At 35.3% G+C, this 16,725-nt stretch overlaps 1 protein-coding gene across 1 annotated transcript; it reads right to left on the reverse strand.

The window, feature by feature from the left end:
• Window positions 1-6,716: 6,716 nt before the first annotated feature.
• LOC149803429 (uncharacterized) lies at window positions 6,717-15,935 on the reverse strand. Its single transcript, XM_089953927.1, has 3 exons — window positions 15,287-15,935; window positions 14,057-15,079; window positions 6,717-6,865 (listed from the first exon to the last, which is right to left on the reverse strand). The coding sequence occupies exons 1-3, from the start codon at window positions 15,933-15,935 to the stop codon at window positions 6,717-6,719; spliced, it is 1,821 nt and encodes a 606-aa protein (XP_089810053.1).
• Window positions 15,936-16,725: the final 790 nt, after the last annotated feature.

A 16,725-nucleotide genomic window follows, 5' to 3' on the forward strand; every position in this document is an offset into this window, starting at 1 on the left:
CATTGGTAAATAGTCATTGGAGCGGTACCCCATGCAGCTGAAGATTTGTGCTTTCTTTCGTCGGCTCTCAGGCTGTGCCTCATTCTCGCCCAGCGAATTTATAATGGAGGCCGATGAAAGTCTCAGCGCATGGCATGAAGTGTATAAATGAAATTCATGATTGGGTTTACCTGAGGAAAATGACGTTGAAATATGCCGATGCAGATTTTAAGGTTGAATTAAGTATAAAAATTGAACTATTATGTGTAAGTATTTACACCACAAAGGTACAATGTAAACTTCAACTTGTATTAGATACTTTACATCAATAGTCTCATTTCAATTTACGGAGAGATCGACCAAAAATTGGTTTCTGGAGAAACACTCACGCTGATATTTTTTTGGTATTGTTTAATGTTCTTCAAGCTGTTTTAGAGTACAATTAAAGGGCAGTTGATGTATGTTTTAGTTCAGTTCATTTCTAAATGTCGAAGCATAACATTTGTCCTAATGCTCACAAAATACACTGGTTAATAAATAAGAAACATGGGATTACATCTCATGTCCAAATCAGAAACTTCCTCCTCAAGAAAACTTAGATTGGAAGAGTAATAGAAAGCAATAAATAACCTGACGTACCCAGTCACAGGAAAACGGAAGTTTGAACTTTCTTGCAGGCTGACCGTGGATGTACGTCATTGACACATTCTAATCATGCAGCGAACAAATGCTCCAGTCTGTGTTAAAAAAAAGCGATTCAAGGTGAAATCGGGAACAGAAAACAATTAAGAGCCTGTTAACAACGAAACTTAATAATCACAATTAATTTCATAAGTAATCTTGTGAATGAATCTGAAATTGCTTGTGTCCTTTATATAAAATATCTTTGAGGTAAACTACGAGATTGACACCTCTTCCTTTTTCAATGAATTGTCGTAGACTGGTTCATGTTAATTTAAAACGTAACGTGAGCTGACATGCACTTGTTCTATCAATATAAAAGGAACCCTATTATTAACGCCCACTCTCCTGCCATTTTTGTCTGAAAGAAGCAAGTACACTGTAATGCAAAGAGAACACAGGACAGTTCAATGTTTTATAAAATTATATTAACTGAATGTTTCACAGGGTTAGGGTTATCATCATAGTCATCACTGAAAGTCAAGATTGCTCTAATCGTCAATAGAAATAACCTCTGTTACATCCACAAAGTCTTAAAGAAAAGTGAAGAATATTTTAAGCAATCCATAACATAATTAAGATTTGGCAATTTAAATAAAGAATTGTCCAGCGTGGTGCAATGATAAATGACCTTGCTCATTATTATCAATATGAACATTAACAATAATGACCATTATCATCGTAACCACAGGCATCCCATTTTCAAAGAATTAAACATATTTGAGAAAATTAAACCTATTTTATTTAAATATATTTAGATAAAGCATTGGCGTTGTTTTTTGGATATTTTTTTCTTTTTTTTCTTTTTAATTACTATTGGTGTTGTTGTGCTCTAATTTTCTGTTTGTTGTTTCCAATTTAACAATGATGACCGTGCAGAGAAGAATGCGAAATTTTTGTAGTGCTAGGTCGGACACCAACGTAGTTCTTATATAAAACATCATTACATTACGCGTTTGTGTCATAAACATTCCTTGCACATATAAGCAGTATGTATGATGTTTACAGTTGGTTGGTGAAAAATAAAACGCTAGTGTTTGAATTGCAATAAACACCTAGACAGGCGCTTCAAACACAGAGATAGCAATTTGGATTATATTTGGATTATCCCACAGTATGAAGCAGACGATGCGCATATAGAATAATGAAGTTGACACAAGTTATAAATGCGCATGACCTGAAACATTCGCCTCCCAACCAACATGTATGATGAACAGTTAAAAGTTTTTCAGGTTCACCCACTTGTCCAAATATCATGAAACCCGCGCTGAATGCAGACATAAAACATCTCCTGCTTGAAACCATCTCCGATGCACAGTTTCTGGATTTTTCAAGAACTTCTCAGAGACATATCAAATTCTTAGCACTACTGTATCGTTTAAAAGGAAATCTATAGTATTCGCATATCCTCCATTTGTTTGCATCCTCCCATGCCAATATGAAGAAGAAAAAAAAAACACAACAAGGATCAGGTATATACAAAAGCTCATAAAACATAATCATTTCATATATCAATTTATAACACTTAACACGACTGTCGCCAGGGGATTCCTATCACTATCAACATATTTGCGTTTCACACCAAACGGGAGCTGCTCTTGATGTAAATAGGCAGACGTATTGATGCTCACTGTCTTTTTCTGGTTGCTAGAACAGTCCATTTAAGTAAAAGTTGATTGCCAGCATCCAGTATTTGCAATATCTAGTTTTAATATTTCTAAAACAAATTAAACCAATAAAGAAGAGGAATATATATATATATATATATATATATATATATATATATATATATATATATATATATATATATATATATATATATATATATATATATATATGTATGTATGTTTAAAGAGATGTACCTAAAATTGTACTGAGTATCTCAAAGACCTCATTTATGCTGCTTGAAGATATACGCGACAGCATTACTAAAGAAACTCCGTTTTGATTCGAAAGGTCAACAGGTTGATACTGTTTAGGAGGGTGTGCGAAGACTATACATATTGGTATTTGCGTAGATCATAAATTTTGTCCGCCATCCATGAAATGATCCAAGTAGATGTAAGGAAAATCCCGTAAACAGGGATGACCTCTCAGCACATACATAGTAAGGTATTGGCATTTTGCCAACGCAATCCCCTCGGGTTATGTTGTTATCGCCAGAAATTGAATGTTCCATTTAGAGGCAATGCTCGGTCGTGATTGTGACCCCAAGATGTTTATTTGATCGAGGTTGTCTGAAGAAGTAACTACAAATATATATATATATATATATATATATATATATATATATATATATATATATATATATATATATATATATATATATATATATATATATGATTTATGGTATTTCTTTCTTGTTATGTGCATTATCATGAAGTTGCATTTTTTTTAGATTAGATTCACATGCACTAGATTTATTGCTCACAAGAGCTGACGCGTATGTGAAAATGTTTGCTGTATTCTACCTCAGTAAATGGACGACTAAATGAAATAAACCAAAATTACACTCCTCAAAAATCACATTAATAATATTTTTAATAGGAAATCTAAATTGAACGCACGAGTGTCTTCTTCATATTTCCATAGCAGGGCAGTATCATTATGTATCCAACATCACATGCGTTGATGAATTATCAATTTCGGCCACGCGTGAACAATAATGCGTGTCCACATGTGAGTTTTAAGTCCCAATGTCTTGCTGCGCGTTCAACATTTGGTCTTCACTTGGCAGGAGTTACACACACACACACACACACACACACACACACCCTGGACCACCCACGAACATACTACTACTACTACTAATAATAATAGCTTTATTTAAAAACGGTTAATAATATACCCAATTTACTGTGAGGCAGGTTGGTCACCTACATTGTGAAAATAATCCGTACTTGTTGCCTTCCTTTGCAGAAAACATTTCGGATTTTTGTAGATCCATAAGAGAATCGGAAGATATGCATAACGTTTTAGGTATATATAATTAACACGATGCTGTTTTGTAATTCGTACCTCTCCTTGCAGTATTTGTAATGTACCATATCAACATGAAATCAATGTTAATTCTTTGAAGCATTATTTTACAAAGAAAACAAAACTAGCTTTCCCACGTAATTTTCATCATTAACTCAAAACCCCTGACAGTATCTGTACATCCATATATCTGACGAAAAACAAAATCGCACAATGCAGGAAAACCCAAACATGTAACAAGGCTGATGACACCCACAAAACCTTTTAGCTGTATACAGAGTGCAATCAGTAAACTACCAGCAAAAACACATTTATGCACACAGTACTTCTAGTGCTTAAGTTTAAATTGCACGGATTCGTATCTAACTCGAAATGATCGGAACTCATGCAGATGTACACATATTGGTCATTTGTCATGTCCACATGTTCGATTCACTCCCAATAATAGCACGTAATGATTTATATATCAGTCAGTGACTACAATGAAGTCAATGTCGTATGGTCGACATCGCCTTGAGGTCAAACATATGGCACTCTCACTTTTGCATCTTTGCCTTTACCATGGCTTTAACCAATCAATATCCGTTTGGATCCGCCCCTGTACACGATGGAAGACTTTACGATTTGGATCCGCCCCTGTACACGATGGAAGATTTTTACGATTACGCGTCTACAACTTGCCATTCCTTTAATTTTCTGCATCTCTTTCTCTTCAAATCCACGTATACACAGCACATCATTTGTAAAGCGTGCAGTGTAAACAGCGTTATAACGACTAGTTTTGCATAGATCCTTATAACGTTACAGTTATTTCATTATGCACGTCGTGATGTTTATACAGCTGTGTGCAAAAGTGGAGATTTTAGCGAAATCAGAGGGGAAAATAGTAGAGATTTTGGCAAAAGATGTCCAAAGTGTTAAAGACGAAGGACAGGAAGTGCCATCTAATGTGCAAAGGTAATAAGGCAAAAAAAAAATTAAAAAAAAAATAATTTTTTAAAAATTAAAAACAAAAACAAAAAGAAACAACAACAAAACAACAAACAAATAAACTTTAAATCAGTTTCAGTTAATCTCAATGTTCCACATTCAGACATTTTGCTGGAATAACTGTGCAAATACGTTTCGTTTGATATTGTCAAATCCAGTTCGACTTTTATTTTCAAATTTTATTTTGTTTTCTTCTTCCTAAATTGTGTAAAGAAAGATTGTTAAAGGACTCAGTTGAGAGGACAGGGCATTGAATCAAGCGTACAATTAACCATATCAGTATAAAAAATTGCACTCTCACGTGACTTTGGTTGGTCGATACATTAACGAACGTGCAAACACACTTGAAATATTGTCGAAAATAGTTGTTAAAGGTGTCGCTCTTTTTCTTTCAAACAAGCATGTTAGGTTCGCATGCTACGTTTCCCTATGATTAATATTCTCTCTTTCTCATTGTTAGTTATGCAAATTAATTAAAAATTTTAATTACATTTTAAAACGAAATGAATACATAACATAAATTTGTAGTTTTATTTTGGTTAATAAAAGACACTGAATATGATTTTCCATCTTGAAATATATCATTATTATAATTCTGTTACAAGAATGATAAAAGAATATGAATAGAATGTCAGGAATTATGCGTTCATTACCCTAACTAACTTATTTAAGGCACTTAATTTATTCGAGGTGCAGATGTATTTTCTTCATTAATTTCAATTACTATAAAATCGGTACTAATTTCTAAAGAATTAAGGCCGATACTTCTGTAAATAGTTTTAATTATTTTACGCACACTCTCCATTCAGGTCCTATAAGTACATTCTCCGCCCACAAATTCCTGTTCATAAACACGGATGAATTGTTATTATTTTTATTTCCAATAAAAATGTACATAGTAAGAACTGTAAAATGTAAATTAACTATCATAGCATCAGTGGCATCGTCGGCGTCTTCAACATAGTTCACGATTCTAAAATATCTCACCTTTATACAGTGACGAGAAATGGTTTGCCGCCTAAATAAATAACACTGAACACGTGCTCAATTGTAAATAATAATAATAATAATAGATGACAAATGCTTCAGCGCCCTAATAAATAGCAGTAGACTTGCACACACGATGATTGAAACAGTTCATAAATTGAAATTTAATCAAAAACATTTGAACTACTTCCACTACTACCGTTATGTATACCATGACTGAAGGTTCTGGCGTAATGCCTCATATTACATTTATATGTTGAGAGCAAAGCAAAGCTGAAATGTTAGGAATAACGCGTAATGTTTGTCCACGTGTCTCGAAAATAATATCTTATGGTATTTAGTATACTTAGTACGTGTATTAATCATTCAAAATTGTATATATGTATTTGCGAAATATTTTATGTGATCGTTGGAGCATTTTATATGTTTTGCGAACTTCTAATAAGTTGCTTCTAATCCCATATTGTTTAACCAAACGTTCGTTAAAAATGTTCAAAACGAACAAATTACATTATGCAATGCTATAAAGAATGTGAGACAATAGCATGTGTTAAGTTGATTATGGAGGTATAAATCTTTTTGCTAATAACCTACAGATGCAAAGGCATATACTTCGAAGCGCATACTTTAAATACTGTTTGCAAGTAGCAGATATAAAACAGATAAAACTGACGAGTAATAAAACAATTCGTAGAAGTTTACAAATGACAACTAATCTGTGTAGTTCCCAATATATGCTATTCCGAATAAGTTTATCAGTAAAGATTACAAATTACGATATAAGATCAGAAAAAGTACCGACCATTATTTCATGGCTAATGGTCTAAAATATTTATGACAAAGTCTTATGTCGCAAAGACCATATAATTAAAACTAAATCATAAAATCTTATCTTAAACTGTTTTCAAACGCCTAATAATTACAAGTGATTAACAAAATTTGTGCTTATACTTTGAATGCACCCTGCAAAGGTGGGCTGACCCATATGATTGCGGAAAAATATATATATGGATGTTTTAACGAATCTAAAAGACAAGTATATTACTGAACAACATTTATTGTTAAAATGTGGTAAAGGAACAGTATGATTTGTGTATAGTTTAGCTCATAATCTTTGTTAATAGAGACAGTCCTGCAAGAAATAGGAACAAGTATAACATAGAGGTTTGTCTCTGATTCATTGCAGCAACAATAAATGCAGTGCAGTGATAAAACTGTCTTCGTAGTACATACTGAATCTTATCCTGAACTGAAAAAATGAATTAAGATTAAATCTTAAGTAACTACATGAATACGTGTTAGTATATGTCGTTAAAGGTCAAGACTCCTAATTTAAAGTATTAGCTTTTATCGAGCGACAGTACGAAATTAGACTCACCATAAAGAAACTTGCTAGTCATTGGGATCTAATTGACTAATCGGGCATGGAAACAAAGGAAGCAGTGACTGACATGTACAGCGTGACACTTGTTTCGTCATATTTTATTATAAATTAGGATTGGTACTGCGTAGTTGAACAGCATATAACTGATTGCATCACTAGATCAAAAAACGGCTTTGTGCATATTTTTCTACGTGTCGATAACTAAGTTCAACTAGCTTGAACAATCATATACATTTATGCTACTTTTAATTTTCCTAGCAAATCTGGCCGGGTAAGAAACTTGGACTACGCGACTTTATTTTTGTTGTTTTACTTTGATTCCATCGATCAACTTGCTTCTTGCGGACTTTGTTAGCTGATGTCATCCTTGACAGCGAGGGTCTAAATCCATATCAGAATCTGATCTGATATAAGCGCTCATACCAGCTGCAGGAAAAGTAGCCTTTATCATGAGTTGTATATTGAGAGGTATATAAACTGTTTGTTCCGTGCAACTCAAAGCTTTTAAAAAGCATATGCTCATTAAACGCTGGAATGTTGACGGTTATGTTTTCATACCAAATGACATTACGTTATACTTATAAGTCTATTAGGAGTTGCAATTACTGAGATTTCTTTAGCCCTTTCCTTCAGTTGAATTTGACAGAATCCATCTAAGAAGTAAAATTTTGCATTTACAATTTTATCGATGCAGTCATTTATTCCGGATATTTCAAAACAAACTGTTTTGGTGACACTGCAGACTTTTCCACGGTCAGTACGCATAGGGAATGGGGAATGCTTTAGGGAGAGGCAATATTTTCATGGGTAATATGGAATCATCTTGTGTATCATAACTCCGTCTACACTGATAAGAGATAATCGTATTTTGTAAGGTGTTCGACTTCAGCAATTAAATGGCAAAACAAGGTTTGGGTCAAGCAAGCCTTTCTGTAGGGAACTTTATCAATACCAATGTTCAGGAATTTTTTTATGGATTCCATAGTCAGTAAAACAAAATTTCACAGATTTTGTTTGAAAGCAGTTAGATACATGTTTTTTTTTTCTTTCCTTTTTTGTGTTGCCAACAATGAACCTGCGTGAAATGTAATAGGTTTTGTAGAATGAGTTTGATGACTGTACAATTACTGCTTCGACATTAGGCCTTCACATATTTTCCTCATGAAACAGTTTGGTATACCATTTCCTCAGAAAATCTATTAACATTGGAATGTCTCATAATGTACTCACAATCGTCACTGATTTACATGAATTTAGATAAAGCATTTTAATGCTATACAAAAATTTCTGCTCTTCCTCCTTATTTGTTCATAATTTTTGTGACAAAAACGCTGTCCCTACTTCCTGTTAATTTTTACTCACCTGTCCATAAAGCCACGTGAGCTCATGATATGGTTCTGAATCCATCGTGCGTCGTCCGTCATATGTATATACAGTGTATACCATTTTTTCCCCTACACATTTTTACAAATAAGACTCTTATCCTTTCTTTGTACATACTTTTCACATTATGATGGTGGACAGATTTGAGTTGATATTCGTAATCAAGAAAAGTACTGCTAGGAGTTAAATACCTCGTCAAACACATCATTGTTTCACATATAAACTGAGCAGCATTCAACCCGATCAAACTGTATAGACAATAATATTAAAACTAACCACTGACGTATTGTACCTGGTAGTTTATTCGTGTCTTTTGATTTAAAAGTGAACCAAGTTGCTACCAATTAAGTCGTACACGATGTGGATGAAATCCCTTTCAGCAGATTACTATATTATATCAGAGCGGTTGCGACATTTTCATGATAGTCACGTTTGTGATTATTTATTTCAATTACAACAATTATAATTATACAAAGTTTAATGAAGGGGTTACGGCTCTACGGCCTCAAACTATGTAACAGAAAAGAGCGAAAACCATTTTTGTGAAATTAAACAAATAGTTTTTTCCTAAGGATAAAGATCGAAAATTTAAAAACAACTTAAGTAATGTAAATTAAATCATAAATAGTCATAAATATTCTATCCCAAGTTCAAATGTATAGAGTTCCAAATGAGTTATAGTAATGTTGCAAATAAATTCCAACATTGAATGTGCTAATGTGCCATTGGACTGAAATGTAATCATGTCTCAACAAATTGCTACAACACATTAATATAATCCAAAAGGTCGTTGAATGACTTCGCAATAATTATAAAACAATGATTTAGTCCAAGAAGAATTAATGATCATTTTGTTAGTCCAGTGAATAATGTACATACATTAAAAAAATCTACCCAAATTAGAATCTGAACACAACAATAAGTTTGATTCCACGTCGGATGTTAAGGTAGGAATGCGTACTTTTGAAGTATACAACAGCAATATAAAAAGCTAAGACACAATAATAGAGCCAGGATGTAGGTCGGTCTCATGTTAAAAACATTCAAAGTTGTCAACAAGATTGGGAATTTGCCAATGAAAAATCAAATGCACTTGGCTCAGATTCAAAATAAGCATTTTTACCTTCAATAATAAAATCTGAATGTTTATAATCAGAGAGAAATATTAGTTATGTATTATGTTGTTTACAACATAAAAGTCACTAGTCAGATAGACCATTGACTTGATTTTGGACAAAAGTCTTACAAAATACAGAGACACGTAAGTAGTGAATGGGGGCACTTTAGCGACAATGGGAATTAGCATTAAAAACCACCCTGGGTCACTTTAGCGACAATGAGAAATTTAACATTACGAAAACCCCTGGGTCAGTTTAGCGACAATGGGAAATTAACATGGGAATATATTTTGGGTTTGTTGAGCGACAAGGGAAAGTTAACATGGGGAATAAATCGTGGGTCTGTTGAGCGACAAAGGAAATTTAACATGGGAGAAAAAAAGCAATTCTAGGGACAAGAGAAATTTAACATGGGATTTTCTTTTTTTTTTAAAAATAAAAAATAAAAAAGGGGTAGGCAATTGAAAGTCGATCTCTTTTCGAGAAATGTGGGTGGCCCTGAAAAGGGCCTTTGGGTTTCTTCTTCTTTTAATTTCTTCTATTTCTCCACCAGCTTCTTATTTTCTGTCCTACACTCTTTCTCTTCTTTTCTTTCTTTTCTTCCTTCTTTTTCTCTTCTTTCTTCTTCTCCTCCTCTTCTTTCTTCCTCTTCTCATTTTCTTCTTCCTTTTCAATTTTTTCGTTCCATACTCTCATCCTTACCCTTTCCTCTTCATCCTTCTTCTCCTCCTTTATTTCTTTCATCAGATCACTTATCATTTCCTTTACTTTTCTTAAATTGTTGATCTCCATCTTCACTCGATGGGGACTATAAGAATAGTGATCCTCGTTTAGCCTCACTAACATTTGCTCCATCATACCCAAATTGTCCAGGACGTCTTGCAATGTTTTCATTTTATCAAGTTGGTTTGAAGCCATCTTCTTTTTTATTCTTTGTAGAATGGTTTGAACGACGAATACTGTGGGTTCTTATAGTGAAAGCGCGGACGTCCCCCTAAAACATAAAATTGATATTACCTCGATTATCACTTAAAACGCGCGGACGTGAAGGAAAACATTCCCAACTTTTCTCATTTCATATGATCTACTATTCACATACGTGTAGCAGCAATAAACAAACTCCAAAATATACTATCCATACAAACGTACGTGAGCATTTACACAAACACACACACACACACACACACACACACACACACACACACACACACACACACACACACACAAGGAAAAAAGAGTCAGTGTTTATATTCACATTACTCTACCTACACACATTGGCAAATCGATTACTATTTCTTTTCTAAAGGTTTGGGTAGCCCTGAAAAGGGCTGTTTTTTTTTTTAACTCCATGGCACCTGGTTAATGATGGCACCTTCCAGGCCTGGCACCACACACACATCTTCTTCCCCAGTCTCTTTTCACTCTTTTTTGGGGGAGAGCAGAGGCGGCATAAGTGGCTTCAGAATCCCAATTTTCTGTCTCTGGGATTCTGAAATTTTCTTCTTGTGCTTGTCATACAGCCATTCCTCTCTCCTTTTCCTACTCTTCTTTTTTTCTTCTCTCCTCCTCTTCTTTGTTTCTTCTCTCCTCCTCTTTCATCCTTCCCTCTTCTACAATGGCTTCCGCGGCCAGTTCATTTAGTATGTGCCTGGCATATTCCAGGTGCACATGAAGTTCCAACAGTTTTTCTAGCCTTCTGCTCATTCTCAAGTGTTGATCAATCAACAAGGGTAGCTAGACTGCCGAACGATTTTTAATTTATACTGAAAGCGCGGACGTGATGGAAAACATCCCCCTAAAACAAAATTGATCTTACCTGGATCATAACCAAACAAACGCGCGGACCTAAAAGAAACACTCACTCACTTTTTATACTACCCATCACTATTCTAAAAAAAATTATTAAACAAATAATATACTATCCGCATACGCAAAGCAATCCAATCAAACCCCAAATCTACTCTCCCCACACGTCAAACAGCAAAAAAACATCATCATAATCTACTATCCACACAAACGTACGTGAGCACTTACAAACACACAATCATATACACAAACACATATACTCACACTATGAAAAAAGAGTCAGTGTTTATATTCACACTACTCTACCTACACATATTGGCAAATGGATTACTATATCTTTTCTAGAGTATTGGGTAGCCCTGAAAAGGGCTGTTTTTTTGTTTGCTATGGCAATCTTTTAGTTTCTAAGAATGCGATGTCCTCTGACGATAGACTTTCTGACGATAGGTCTGCTTCTTCGGAAAGAGAAGAAGAACTCTTTGGTGTCGATACGACAATCGACAAAGCCTCTGTCAGGTTCAGGTTGCTGCTGCTGCTGCTGCTGTTGCTGCTGTTGCTGCTCTCTCTGCTGTTTCTGAAGTCTGTACTTCACTGTCCATTCTTCTTTCTCCCTGTTCACTTCTTCTCTGAAGAGCTCTTCTATCAGGTCTTCAGTGACTTTTAGCATTCTCACATTCTCTATCTCTTCTGGCTTCGGTATCAGACTGTGTCTGACCCTGTGAAAATTCACGTAGGCTTCGTTTAGCTTATCTAGTTTGGAGAACATCTTCGTAGGAGGATGAGTCGACAATGGATGGTTAGACGAATGAATATTGAATTATAGACGCTTACATACTAGTACTTTTGCGTCTTGTTAATGCCTGATGACCAGGCTATTTATTTGATCGGGTTTGTAGGAATGGTGCCACTACATCCCCGTGTTTATATGCGATGACCGCATTACTTAATTACAATGTCTGTCCGTGGCAAAGGAGGGAAGGCATGAGTCCAGGAGGAGCCCGACGTCACAGGTCCATGTTGTTAGAAACGCCAAAGCCTATTGTTCAAATCGAGTCCAGTTGTACTAATGGACGTTAAATATATCAATGTCGTGTTAGCCACTGTAATTATCCTGATCTTGATAGTTGTTAGATTTGTTTATGTTAACCTATAGCAGTTTTCTTTTCTTTTGTTTATGTACAGAGTGTACTTTTGTGTATGCATATAAAAAAACATAAATTATGCCAATCAATTAGGTGTTTGTCACCCGTTACTTTCAGTTCTTGTATTGTAATTTTTAAGTTTTGAATTTTGATGGCGGTGTCCAAAAATGATCATATTGAATTAGGGCCAAAAAAATTTGGTATGTCTGAAGAGCCCTCTAATAGCCAATGTGAGAGCTTCTTTTGAGGCAATTGACCGATGTCTGTGTCTTCTTTCTGTCATCGTTGTTGTGAGTTGCTGGTCTTTTCTTGTTGGAGTCCCCTTCTTCTCAACTGCCACACACCATTATCTTAATTATCATTGTGCCTCAAACTCTAATATAATAATAATATTTTATTTTTTATTTTTTTTTAATAGTTAAAATTGTCAGCACGTGGTCTGAAAAAGTCCTGTGTAGTGTGTTATTAATGATAAGTTTTGTTGTGACTTTAGTTTAGTTCCGCCTTGTGCGGAGGGTCCTGATGACTGGGCTTATGTCACCTTATATATCTAAATTTAGGGAGTTAATGTATTCTGTTCTTGTTGTCAGACCTTAGATGTTATAGTCAGAATATAGACATGCAAAGTTGGAAGGTAGAGAAGGGAAGATTGGTACATGCATGTATTTTAATAATTTTATGGGTGCAGGCACCTTTGCTGAATACTCAGGTCCGGGTGGACTTATCAAAGGTGCCTGTCTCCCCATTTTCTTAAAGATAGTTTTTTTTGTTGTTTTTTTTTCCCTTTCCCTTTTCGTTAGTTTATTTTATTATATTTTTAGTTTTTATTTTTAAAATTGCTGTTTTATTTTATTTAATAATTTTTTATTTTTTTTTTGTAAAGATTTGTATTGTTTGTAAAGTTAGTTATTCTTCTTTTTTATATATCGAGTATGGAGGCACCTTTGCTGAGTAATCAGGTCCTGGGGACTTCTCAAAGGTACCTGTTCTCGTTATTGATGTGTGTTTGGTAGCCTGTATTTTGTGTTATCCTGTTTGTATTTTTTACCTTGAGTGTGCTTTTCAGCTAGCAATTAATGCTCTCAACTCATTGGGTTATATCTTGTCATACTTGTTTATTTGTTTTAAGTATGTTATTATGTTTTTGTATGTTAGGTCTTTGTTGCTGTTTGTTTTGGGATTTATGAAGTCTGGATATTTGTAGGGCGATCCGATTTTCTTTTGTTGTTTTTGAAATTCCATTCTGTGCGAGTGGTAATAGGTGCACTGATTAAAAACGTGTTCCAGGGTCTCTGTGCTGGTGCAATGGGGACAATGGGTGTGGTTGTCCATTCCTTTGTTGAGATGTCTTCCAAAGCTTCCCTTGAGTAAGGTTTTAGCGGTCCTTATTCGATTTATGATTCTGATATCTGGGCTTTGCAGTGTTCTAGGTATTGTAATATGTCTCTCCACCTTTTTTTGCCATTGGTATAGGTGTCTGCCCTTGATGCTGTTGTCCCATGTTTGTTGCCATTTATGGTTGATTTTCTGAGTTATTTGACTATATATTTCTGTAACGCTATATTGCATGGTCAGATAGGTATTTTTTGTGAGGCTGGATTTTGCACTTAGGTCTGCTTTATCATTTCCTGGTAGGTTAATGTGTGAGGGTACCCACAGGAATGTTAGTTTCTGTTGTTTGGTATCTATTTCCCTTATTGTTTGTAGCGCTTTTTCCATGAGATTTGCTCTACTTTTGGAAATACCAGATTCTAGTGATTTAAGTACACTGAGGGAGTCGGTGATGATTACGTGTTGTTTTGTGGTTGAAAGTGTAATCCAGTTTAGTGCCTCATTTATGGCCCAAAATTCAGCTGTGTAGATTGAGCAGTCGTCTGGGAGTCTTTCAGTTATTTCGATGTTATATTCTGGGATAACCACAGCTGCTCCCGTTCTTTTTAACTCTTGCGATTTGGAGCCATCTGTGTAGATTTTAACATGAGTCGGGTACTCTTCCGTTATGATCTTTTGTATTTCTGCTAAGAGTCCTATTGGGTTTTCGTTTTTGGATCCAATTTTTTGTGCTGTCAGGTTGATGTCTAGAGTCCTATTTTTCCATGGTGTTATGTCTATTAATTGGTGTTGTTCAGCTTGTAGTCCCCATTGTCCTATTTCGGTACAGAGCGTATGTACCTTATTGGCTGCCGGTGGATTTGGGACAAGTTTTGGCCTAAATGTTATTCGGCATTTGGTGATTGTACTTTTGGTGGGGTTATTATCCGAGTGTATGGAGTTCCTGGTGGCATACCTAAGGGTTTGTTCCTCCCTTCTTAGGTATAGGGGTAAATCCCCTGTAAGGATTTGTAGTTCTTCTAGGGCAACGTTTGGAAGTGTTCCTGTGCAGAGCCTTAGTGCTTTATACTGTATGTTGTTTAGTTTGTGAAGTAGTTTTGTGCTTGCCGATGCATATACCTGGCAGCCATAGTCTAATTTGGATCTAATTAGTGACCTATATATCATTAACATACTTTGTTGATCTGCTCCCCATGTTGTTCCCTTTATGTTTTTAAGTAGATTTAGATCTTTATTGCATCTCTGTATGATGTTGGTAATATGAGATTGCCAGTTTAATTGTTCATCCAGCAACATTCCTAGAAAGTATGTATTTTTGACAAAGTTTATTGGTGTTTTTTGTAGATATAATTTAGGGTATGTTATTTTACACTTATTCGTTGGGGAAAAAAGCATTCCTACAGTTTTGGTTTTGGATATTTTGAAGCCCCAATTGTCAGCCCAGGTTCCTATCTTATCTAGGTTGAGTTGAATTTGTTTGATAATTTCTTGGCTGTTTGGGTTGCCTGCTTTCCAGATACCACTATCATCAGCAAATTGTGAAAGTTCCACTTGGTTGGTGTTGACGTATTTGTTGAGTTCATTTATCATGATGTTGAATAGAGTGGGGCTAATCACACTCCCTTGTGGTGTTCCATTTTCCAATGTGTGTTTTTCTGAGTGTGCATCCCCTACTCTTGTTTTAATCTGTCTTCCAGTTAGAAAGTTAGAGATCCAGCAGTGCATGCGTCCTGTAATACCATACTGGTTGAGTTTGGATACGAGTCCTTTGGTCCACACCATGTCAAAGGCTTTTTCTAGATCTAAGAAGATCGCAATAAGATGTCGGTCTTTCCTCCTTTTTGCATTGAAAGCAAGTTTGATGTTGGCTTCTAGCCGGATGAGTTGATCTATGGTAGATCGTCTAGGTCTAAATCCGCTTTGATTCTCTGATAATAATTTGTTTTGTTCTAGGTGGTGTTTTAATCGGTTATTTATCATAGTCTCCATAAGTTTACACAGGGTGTTGGTCAGGGAGACTGGGCGGTAGGAATTAATATTTGTAGGGTCTTTCCCGGGTTTGGGTATGGCAATGACTATTGCTTGTTTCCATGTCGTTGGTATGCTCCCTGTTTGCCATATTTGGTTAATTAGTTGGAGAATTATATTTTCCATGTTTGGAGGTATTTTTTTGTAAAATTCGTAGCCTAACAGGTCTTCACCTGGAGATGTTGATTTTTTGTTACGTAACGCCTTTCTCCATTCATTTATATTAAATAAATCATTTAGTGGTGTATTTTCGTTGTTTGTTTGATCGTTAAATAGGTGCGGAAATTCCGTTTCGAGAATGGTGGTTTGTTTCATGAAGTCCTTAGTGTGATTGCTGTTGCTGCTAGAGTTTGCAAAATGTTGGGCCAGTTGTTTGGCTTTTTCTTCGTTAGTGTCCGCACCAGGAATTTTTGGTGTTGATTTTGGTGTGTTTCCTTTCATGATTCTAATCTTTCCCCACACTTGTTTTGAGTTGCTATGATGGTTAAGTGTGGAGCAGTATTTTCGCCATGAGTTGATTTTGGAGTCCTTAATTGTAGTCCGAGTTATGGCTTCTTTACGTTTGTATTCGAGGAAGTCTGCTGTTACTTTAGTATGTTTGAACCGATTTAGTGCTTTCTTTTTGGCCTGAATTGCTATTCGGCATTCCTCTGTCCACCATGGTATAGGTGTTTGTTTTATTTTATTCTGTGTTTTCGGTATACTGATTGTAGCTGCTTTGTTGATAGCTTGAGTTATGGCTTCATAAAATTGGCTGTTGTCGTGGTTATGTAGTTCCCCTAGTGTAATTTTTTCTAATGATTTGTAGAATGTATTCCAATCAGCTTTTTCAGTTTTCCATTTTGGTATGATTTTAGTTTGTTGCTTTGTTTTTTGTGTGTATATTGTTGTGCATATGGGGAAGTGGTCGCTGCCC

This window comes from Sinohyriopsis cumingii, chromosome 3, assembly GCF_028554795.1.
Source record: "Sinohyriopsis cumingii isolate HCF-2022 chromosome 3, ASM2855479v2, whole genome shotgun sequence".
NCBI classification, from domain to species: domain Eukaryota; kingdom Metazoa; phylum Mollusca; class Bivalvia; order Unionida; family Unionidae; genus Sinohyriopsis; species Sinohyriopsis cumingii.

What these genes read in the sequence shown, in the direction of transcription:
- LOC149803429 (XM_089953927.1), bottom strand. Translation starts at nt 15,935, where the DNA reads ATGGAAAATATAATTCTCCAACTAATTAACCAAATATGGCAAACAGGG. An exon ending in TAGTGGTATCTGGAAAGCAG is followed by an intron (nt 15,080 to 15,286) that starts GCAACCCAAACA and finishes CATACTTTCTAG; the next exon opens with GAATGTTGCTGGATGAACAA. An exon ending in AAATGATAAAGCAGACCTAA is followed by an intron (nt 6,866 to 14,056) that starts GTGCAAAATCCA and finishes TCATTTTTTCAG; the next exon opens with TTCAGGATAAGATTCAGTAT.